At 33.0% G+C, this 10,515-nt stretch overlaps 1 protein-coding gene across 7 annotated transcripts in view; it reads right to left on the bottom strand.

The window, feature by feature from the left end:
• Positions 1–1,509: 1,509 nt before the first annotated feature.
• The window catches only part of LOC100164424 (cuticle protein 7-like), a 10,676-nt gene continuing 1,670 nt past the window's right edge, over positions 1,510–10,515 (bottom strand). The window contains exons 1-3 of one of the 7 annotated variants that reach the window (XM_029490077.1): positions 7,740–8,640; positions 6,397–6,526; positions 1,510–2,338 (exon numbers count right to left, since the gene is read on the bottom strand). In XM_029490077.1, the coding sequence (XP_029345937.1) occupies positions 1,661–2,287 (627 nt within the window). In that variant the 5' untranslated portion in view covers positions 2,288–2,338; positions 6,397–6,526; positions 7,740–8,640 and the 3' untranslated portion in view covers positions 1,510–1,660. The other 6 variants (XM_029490076.1, XM_029490078.1, XM_016801523.2 and 3 more) reach the window with 6 other exon arrangements.

Here is a 10,515-nt window from a genome sequence, read left to right as displayed (position 1 = left end):
TACAATTGATAGATTTTTATAAAGATTCGGATAATTTAAGTGAACCTGATATTGTAATAGCAGAAATTAAGATGTGGAAAAATGTCTTAAAAAGAACTGAAGAAGATCAAAAGCCAAAAACTGTAATACAATTTCTACAATTTTGTGATGAAGACTTGTTCCCAAATATATACAAGTTAATAAAAATATTATGTATATTACCAGTCACGACATGTACTTCTGAGAGAAGTTTCTCTTCATTAAGAAATCTTAAAACATATCTCAGAAATACTGTATTGGAAAGACAGACTAAATGGACTTGCAATGCTTAATATTCATCGAAATGAAATCTTAACACCAGATGATATAATTGAGAAACTTGTAAAAAAAAACAGGAGATTAAAATTTTAAGTTTAATTATTTTAATAATTATAAGTTAAATAATGTAATTTTTATAACATTATATTACCAAATAAAAATTGATTTAAAATTATAGTACCTACCTATTGTTATAAACTTTTCTGTATATGTGCTGTGAGTGTGTGTATAACTATTGACTATTACTATTGTAACTACTAACTATATTATAGTTATTAACAGTAATATGTTGGTAATGAATTAAACTTTAACTATAATTAGAGAACAAATAAAATAAACATTTTGGACCCCCCCCATAAAAAAATCCTGGGTACGCCTCTGGGTACATTATAATATTATACAATGTAGCAACAGTGTCCTATGCAGAGGTAAGGTTCTAATCCTTCCTGAACTTTCTTCTTTCCACAAAATGATCTTATTTACCGCACCATAAACAATACACAGAGTATATTAATTGTTGGTCATTTTTTTATATATTATAAATACATATAATAAACTGTACATTTATAGTAATTTTTTTTTATTTTTTGAACTTAAGCCCGGAAACTATGGCCATTTGGTATTGTAGAGAATTATGAACTGTGGTTGGTAAGGTTTGTATGGTAAGGTGTTTTTACAGCAGGTAAGCAAGCACGTGTATGTGTGGTAAGGTTTTTACTACTATGAACACGGGTGGTCACCAATCCGAGAACTAGTAGCAGTGGGTGTCACTTGCTCCCAGTCGCATTGCGTGACTGGTAGCAGCAAACGCTCTGCGGCAAGCCACTAAATTGTTATATTGGAATTACAATAACATCGACAATCATAGTTTCAATTTTTTTTTTGGCTGTTTAAAAACATTGACGCCTGCCACAATCGTATACCTTCGATTATTATACCACGTTTATTATGGACTGAGGAGGTTACAAAGATGGCCAAGACACCAAGTCGAATACTCTAGACTAAATTTGAGACTATAACTCTATAGTTTGTTTTGACAAATTCTACAAAGACCATTTACCAAAAAATTATGTTAACTGTGATGAATCCCCCCGCGGGTTGTGATTAGCCTTAGATAAAACCCTAACCGAAATAAAGGACTGCGTACGCTACTGTATAGCCGCATAGACAGGAAAACGTACCTAAGTTGTCATAAACATCAAGTTCGACGAGTAAAAATATATTATATTATTTTATTTATTAAGAATCAATCTCGTTTAACAATAATATTTTAATAATAGGTAGTTGTAATGAACAATATACAGTCATAGGTAATAAGAATATTATAGTCACTGAACGATATAATAATATTATACTGACTCGATCAGTACGATCTGTATGGGTAATAGGAAGGTGGCTGCTTGTAGGCGGATTTGTACAACGGGGCTTCCGGGTAAGCCGGGGGCTCGTCGGCGGCATCGGCGGCGTGCTGGTAGACGGCGGCTGGTGCCGGACGGTAGGCGGCGGACAAGGATGGCTTGTAGGCCGGTTTGTAGGCTGGTCGGTAAGAAGGAACGGCGGCGGGTCGATAAGCGGGAGCATCGGCGGCCGGTCGGTAAGAGGGAGCGGCGGCGGCGGCCGGTCGGTAAGCTGGAGCGGCGGCCACGGGTCGGTAAGCAGGAGCATCGGCGGCCGGGTGGCCCTCCTTGGACACGACCGCGTTGAAGCCGTTCTCCTCGTCAGCCGTGTAGTCCACCACGCGCCTGGTACCGTCCGGTTCGACGACCGTGTACTGTCCCTTGACGTTATTGCCGTCTCTCACTTCGGTCTGAGACTTGTAGTCGCCCGTGTACGCGTCGGACACGTCGTACGCGAAGTTGTATTTAGGCGGGGCGGCGGCGTGCTCGTCGGCCGCGGCCGCGCGCCCGTAGTAGCCGTTGTGACGGTAGTCGGCCCGTGGCTGAGCGGCCGCTCCGTAACCGTACACAGACAAGGGGCTGCCCGACGTCATCTGCAGCAGTGATGATGTAGCGATGACGACCACGACCAGTGACCGCAGCTGCTAAAAAGGAACAAAGCGATAAGGATTTTTGATACAGTTTCGGTTTCTTATTATTCAAAATACAAAATCGAGGTTACGGTTAGGGAACCGTTAACTACTTGGCATATTAACCGCCGCGTTTTAAGGCTCGATAAATAAAAATGCATTATGTATTTATGTTATATATAAAAATCGTGATTTTTCGGTAGAATGATTTTAACATTTAAAATTATTACATTTGTTATATGTTATAAATTATTCATTTTTGTAGTTCAAAATATGTAGGAATGTTTGACATCTTATTGAAAGTGTTAAATGTATTCTACATACAAATATACATATTTTATTAAGATACTTTCATGAATTCTATGAAAACTCAAAAATCACCTATTTTGAGATGTGTCAAACTATTCTTATAATCTTATGTGTTGGCTAATAATAATGATGTGTTGTTGGCCCTTATTAGAGTGTTTTAGCAGGTTCATTGTTATATAATATTATGAAGAAAATCGAGTGTAACAGGTTATTATAATAACAACTATTATCACTCGTTTGGTATAATAAATTGTGAAAAAAATATAATTTTTAAATTAAAAATTATACCTGGTTTTATGTCAGAGATTACTCGAGTAATGAAAAATCCAAAAAGGTATATTATTAGAACGAATTATGAGTTTTACTTTTTAGTGATCATAAAAAATAATGTAATACTATGTATAAGATTATTATCCATTGAAAGTTAGACAGATTTAATGTTGAATGCTGATGTGATATTGCGGCATAACGCATACCTAAATTCGAACGGCCAGTTTTTGAGTACCTACCACAGAGAGACGTGTTTTGCCAGTTTTGGCCTCTAAAATTAACACCTAGTATACTTAACCTAGTTATGTAGTTAAAAATTAGTAATTCTGATAAAGTTAACGCAACTTAATAATATTATAAGCACATATTATATGACACAATAGATATTACTATTGCATGGTTACCCGACCACCACAATCAGCAATTTCTGCATACATTCAACGATACACATACGTTTAAGCAGGCCTGGACTTAAACGAGTTAATAAGTTTAAGTTACGTTAAAACTTAAAAGTTAAGTTAATTTTAACTTATTAAAATGTAATTTTCATTTAGGTACTTAATTTTTAACTTCACTGATATTTATTGATATAAACTTAATAAATAACGAGTTACTTTTAATCAAATCTAATAGTTACGTTAATTTAGAAAAAATTGAAAACTAAATATAATATAATTGTTATTGATGATGGATATTGCATGAACATTTATTTTTTATTATTTTAAAACATATTAGGTACTGTACTGGCTATTTATATTATATTAAAAATTAAAATAAGTTAACAATTGTAAGTTTCAATGTAACTTTTAACTTAACCGAGTTGACTCAACTTACCTATCCTTAACCAGGGTTGAGTTTAAGGGGATTGCAAACGGACAGTTTTTAAGAGCTTCAAAATAGGCAATTTTTAAATTATATGCATACTGTGGGTCTTGTAAATGTGTGCGTAGTAAGTGATCATTAGTTTGTGTGACTGTGTGTAAATAAAATAATGGAGCGTTTCCACACGCGCACATACAAGTCACCACTACGGCGTTTCGCGAGTGAACAGTAAACAATATTTATGCTCATTTGTCCTCATTTTAATCGATGTTTTTTATGTACTTTTTTTCAATCTTACCGATGAACCTGATAACGCGATAAGACTTCTGAAAACTAATCTGAATTTGTAAATATGTCTATTTGAGACCGATCGGGCCACATTTTAAGATATTTAATTTTTATTTTCGAATAATCAACATTTAAAATTTCATAAGTTGAAAATATTTAAACAAAATGTATAAAAGCTTAGGAACAAAAATTTAAAAAAAGTGGCCTGATTGATCTCACGTAGATATATTATCGAATTCAAATCAGATTTCAGAAATCTTATCGCGTTATCAGGGCCATCGGTACGATTGACAAAAGATTGGTACATTTTCGTTGAAATAATTGTCCGTTTGCAATCCTACGCCTTAACTTTAAAACATATACTAAATTATACCTACGACATACCTAGTATATTGCATACCTAAAAAATACAAGTACGTCATGATATATCACAGAAAGTGATAAAAAAAAACTAAATTAAAAAAGTAAATATTTTCTGTGAACGTGCTTACATATTTTTAAATATATCTATGGTTAATGTATTTAATAATTTTGTTAGAACAAATTAGTACGTTTGAGCTTATAATACGTAATTCAAATATTATAAGCTACATAATAATAATAAAAAGAATAATAATACATTAAGGTGAAGTAGGTATGTACATAGATGATTTCAACCGTATTTTAAGCTTACCGTGTAGGGTGACATTGTAGCGGTATATCGGCGCATCTACTTTATGATATTTAGCTTTATGTGCAGAACTTTTCCGAACTGACAGCGGGCGAATGTCGGTTTAAAAGAACAACCGCGGTATTGCAGTAGGTATACTATGTATAGGTAGCAGTCATAGAAAAGTAGTAATATAATTATATTATAGACGAGCGTGCGCGAGTTGAGACACTGAAAGCGTACGGTCATCCGACGCGTATTTATATATAAAAAAAATAACATGTACGGGAGGCCTACAACTGCATGCGGCTCTCGTAAGACGAAGGAAAGAGAGAAAGAGGTAAAAAAATAAACCGAAGGACTGCACGCGTGCGTGTGGTAGGTACCTATACTCGAGTCGTGGCCTCGGGCTTTATCCCGGCCCCGAGATAATATACTTATGTGTGTGTGTGGTGTATGATAATAATAATTGGATTCCGCGGTACAGTTGACCGCCGCGCTTTTAACGAAACTTGAAGTCAAATAACGTCGCCGAGCGCACGTGAGAACGGCCCTCGTTATTATTGCTGGGTAGATAATAATATAATATAAAATTATATTATAATATAGATCGTCAACGGTTTCGTAACGCCAGTCTATATACCACGCAGCTGTACCTCGGCTGATGCACTTTTCAGCTTCGTAATACAGATACACACAGATACCTTCACATGACGTTCGGGGCGATTCACAAATCATATTATTTTTTATGCATAACTATTTTTAATTTTAATATTATATTATAATTATATTTATAACGATGTATATTTTCACGCACGTGAGGTAACGCATTACAAATAACGTACTCATACTTAACGTATAATATGTACTTACCCATTATGTTAATGTGTGTGAAATTATGTATTATATACGGTCAGCTTTTATACGAACGATGCGAACTTATATTAAATTATATTGTGTACCCACAACAATTAACATTTAGCCCGGCTTATTATATTTTAATATTATATATTAATTATTATTTACAGCTTATACGTGTATATTATATTATGAAAACCAATGGTTTTATCTACCAAGTATCAGTTAACACAATATACCTATTCAGTTTTAGAAAACGAAGTCTGTAGCTGTGCCTCGAATGTGTATACATATTTTCCTATTACCTTCTATATGTAGGTATATATAGTTGTCTATAATATAATCAGGGAAAATGAAAACCGATCGAATGAATAAATAGACGAAGCAGGGAAAGTATTTCGAAAGAGATGTCTATTAGACGTATATAGTTGTCGCCAAGAGTTGCTGGGGTTTTAATTTTTCTTACAGACGTTTTATCCCTACACATAATGTGCACACTGGCCCAATTGTACTTAACCATTGCGATGAACTAACATAATATTATACATACACGATACTATGTACAATATCGTGCACAATAAAATATAAAAATATAATGTACTTATGTGTAATACACAGTTTTTTCTGTTGAAGTCAAAAGGACGACCGGAAAACACGGTATACCGCATTTGATGTGTACCAGTATACCTAAGGTATATCGTATAATATGTACGCGTATGGTTTGAATTCCCGTGAACTTTATACATAATATTATTAATTATTGTATAGGTACATGCTAGAAAGCCAACTGTAACCCCCCTACAAAATGCTAATGGCCATAGTCGCCATAGTTCAATAAAAAAATATGCTCAAAAGTAGGTACAAAGCAGTACAGCACCTAATAATTTAATCTCGTAACTCATATTATTGAATCGAATGCGAACGTAATCGAAATAACGCTCATATGTAATGCCTTTCGCAAACTGCAGGACCGTTGGAATGACACTCGTCGTAAGAAAATCAAATATCTATAAAAAAAAAAATAATAATAATAAATAATGAGTAAAATTGTTTTCATATGTAACGTAATAATCAGTAGTATGTAGTAGGTTTTCGGTTTTATTTTTTATAGTATAACCCGTCAAAAAATATTTTTAGAAACGATCATTAATTACGCAACAAAAAACCGTAGAATAACAACACTGCAGCAACTGAAATCGTTATAATTTATCATTTTTTTACAGTGACACATATACAGACTTACAGTGCGTATTTGTATAGGTACATATACATTATATAGGTTAGTGTTATAATGAATTATTATTTGATAGTTATACTATATCAGTTATAATCACATTAACACTATTTTTATCTAATCGTTTATAAAAAAAAAATCATCTTACATCTAGTTAAGAATACCTCTATACAAATATAACTTTATAATATAGCTTATTTATAATATAGCTTTATATATTATATCACTATAGGAACGTGCAGTAATAATGTGTATCAAGTAAGTATTGAAGTATTATTATACGATTGAGTGTCGGAATCATATTGTGAAAGCACAGAAAACATGTGACGGTAAAAAGTGTACCGTTTCTGGGAACGGCTCAGAATTATGTAACAATAGTCTACATATACCTAAGTTTATCTAAATAGAGGATCAAAAAAAGTGACAATAAACTGAACAAACGTATACCTAAATATACGTATACGCGAAATCTGCTATGACGTAAACATATAAAATGTAAAAACCAGTCGTAGCCGACGTGGACGTAGAGACTAGAGAGAGTGCTCAGAAAACATGCGTGGAATAGAGAAATAAAACTGAAATAAATAAAAAAACATGGAAGTTAAGTATGTGTACAGTTTTGTGTACCTACACAGAGTTTATCTCGCGAAGATCTTTTTCCAGTTGTCTATACGTACAGTCTGTGCAAAGTGCTGAAAACGTAACGACGTTTATAAATCATAATATTATATTATCATATTATATCATTAGTCATTATGGCATTATGCCTACGTCGTTCAGCTTCAACTGTTGATAAGAACTAACAAAAAATAGCTATGACTACTGAAGAATTGCAAATTGCCAATAATAACTTATAGGTATATTATAAAAGTTAAAACGTATTTTTTTTAAGGATTAAAAAAATCCTGCGTGTCTAGAAACAGTTTTTCGACTTATATCAGTTTAAATCTCAGAGGAAAGTTTTTTTTTAAACTCTATTGACTCACTCATAACAGTTAGACCGGATATTGGGATGTCGGAGTGTTATTATACAGTGTGATCAGAAACCCCGCATAAGTATTGTAATTTATCTTGTCCTGGGCTCCGCATAAAGTAGCTCCGTCGTCTCTGCAGTGCTATATACCGCGTGCTATATACCAGCTGTAAGTAGTAGGTACCTGTATATGATAATTTTCAAACGCTTTTTTCCGCTGACGACCGCTGAGAAACCTTCGGCGAAATGTAACTGGTGCCACTGAAACTGCTGCAGTTGTTGTGCAAGTTAATGACGGTTATTATTATTATCACTCACGTACAATATTAGGTTTGCATCGACGTAGGCCAGTAGCTATATAGGCACATCGCCCACGTAGGTATACGGCCGTAGTCTACATAATATAGTAAATTACATTGCATATATAGGTAGGTAGTAGGTACCTAGTAGAAATGTATAATATCGCCTATATAGTATCATAATAATATATAATATATTATCTGTAACGAGACGCGTAATGAGGCGCAACAGGTCGGGAACGTTTCATGAGGTACGCCGCCCTGCAAATGACGCGAGCATAATAATAATATCATAATGTAGCCTGCCTATATGTATAACGTCTGTGTGTCTATATATTGCACAACTCCGTTCAACTTGACCCCGTGACTTCCCGTCAGTTATTTACATCGGCCCCAGAGTGCGCAGAGCTCGTGATTCATTAGCGATATGTTGTGGTTTTTCTCAAATAATCGAGCTGCTAAACGCAATGGCCATCACCGCATTAAAACGTAAATACAAAACAAATGCACGCATTGTTGCCGTCAGTATTATAAGTCGAATTCTTATAAGTAATATAGGTATGTCTTCTTAAATCAACGAGTGACAGGATAAAATGCATAATATTTAAACACTATCTACGCGTCTTACATCTGTGTCGTTGACTATTATATTATTGTGTTTTTATCATTCCGAAATCGATAATAATAATGATTAACTCCTGCTAGATGTTTATTGAAATACAAAATAAACATGGAAATAAAAAACAATTGGTATTCCTATACCGGCCAATGACAGATTTGTTTTGCTTTTCATTTAAACGTATTAATTATAGCCGTTTGGTTTAGTTTATATCACATAATATAATATCTCATTTTAGATTCTGAGCGGAGCGAATGTATTGTGAGATAAAAAATGCTAGAAGATTTCACAAAGGTTTTTCTACATATTATAAAAAAATGAAAAAGTTCACCGGAAAGTTACGCTATTTATAGCAATGAAATATTTTTTATTTTTTTATTTTTCGATTATTTATACAAGTATCATGCTTGGCTGATGAAACGTATCCGCTCAGAATCGTTTTTCGTATACAATGATTTATTATTGAGTTCAGATATAACGCACATCCAACACAACGAAATGCATATAATATGTTCGACAACTTCTGTACAGCAGAGCGGTACCCACTTGCCCACCTTTTTTAGGCATCAAATTGTATTCTTAACGAAAAATCGACTGAATGATAAGTTCTAACGCCAAGTTTCTAATTAGTGACGCATACAATAAAACAATAATTTTTTGTATGTAAATAACATACACTTATGCGTGCCCTAAATGCTTTCTTTTAAATATAATTGAACATGGTTTGTATACCATCGCAAATCCGCTTCACAAATTCAAATACCATATTATAATCTACACGTGGTAAACCACACGCTGTTAGGTAAATACTAAATAGCAATGGGTCATTCGATAGATAGCTATATAGAATATCAGATAAGTAACAGATCAGGATCATAAGACAATAAATACGCTGAGGAATTATGTGTAAGTTGTATACAAGGCACAGGCATACGTCTTATATAATATATTAATATGTATTACATAACACATTAACACGAAGTAGGTACTAGGTATCTATAATATAGACGAGCGCATAAGTTATAAAAAAGGTGGGTAAGTGGATGTCGCTCTGCTGTACAGCAGGTTACAAGTGGGACACTGTATAATGGATAGAATTAAATTTGAATTCAATGATATAATATCACTGTATAAGAAAAACGATTCTGAGCGGAGACGGTATATCAGTCTATGTATTAGACATATATACACTTATCTATGGTATTAAAAAAAAATTGACCTATAATAGGTACCTATAATAAATTCCAAATTAATCATATCATAATATCTATTAGGTACTTATAACGCGTTATACATCAACAAAAAACCGTGGTACTATCATAGATATATAATAGTATACTTTAGAAGTTTCAAGTACCCACGAATAATATTATACAATCACAACAAAATAACTAAAATAGTTATCCTAGGTTTTTAATATGTAATTTCGTCCAAATTTGTACTTAAAATGACTATAAAAATAAACTGCGTAAATGTATTTTTTAGATTTTTTGGTAACAGAATTAATTACTTGCGTGGAAACTTGTTTTAAATTTTCAATTCTTAGATACAAAAATTGAACATTTTATAAATTTTTAACTACAAAATAATTTTTCAAATTAAAATTTGATCTTTAAATGCTTATAAAAAAAAATTGTGCCTATGTATTTTTAATATTTTTCAACTGATATTGTAACAATATATCAGGAGCTTTGTATTAAATTTATACACTTTTTGGCCCAACAGATAAAACTTTATTGATATTTATAGAAAAAAAACTAAAAAAATTTAAAACTTACAATGTCCGTAAACAGCTCAAAAAGAGTCTAATTATTTTTCAAAATTTTATCGTATATAGAAAATGCTAGTATAAACATTCAGTGAAATTTTCA

The sequence above is a fragment of the Acyrthosiphon pisum genome, chromosome A2, assembly GCF_005508785.2.
Source record: "Acyrthosiphon pisum isolate AL4f chromosome A2, pea_aphid_22Mar2018_4r6ur, whole genome shotgun sequence".
Classification (NCBI taxonomy): domain Eukaryota; kingdom Metazoa; phylum Arthropoda; class Insecta; order Hemiptera; family Aphididae; genus Acyrthosiphon; species Acyrthosiphon pisum.
Note: the sequence above shows the minus strand (reverse complement) of the source record. Positions and strands in the feature narration are given on the sequence as shown.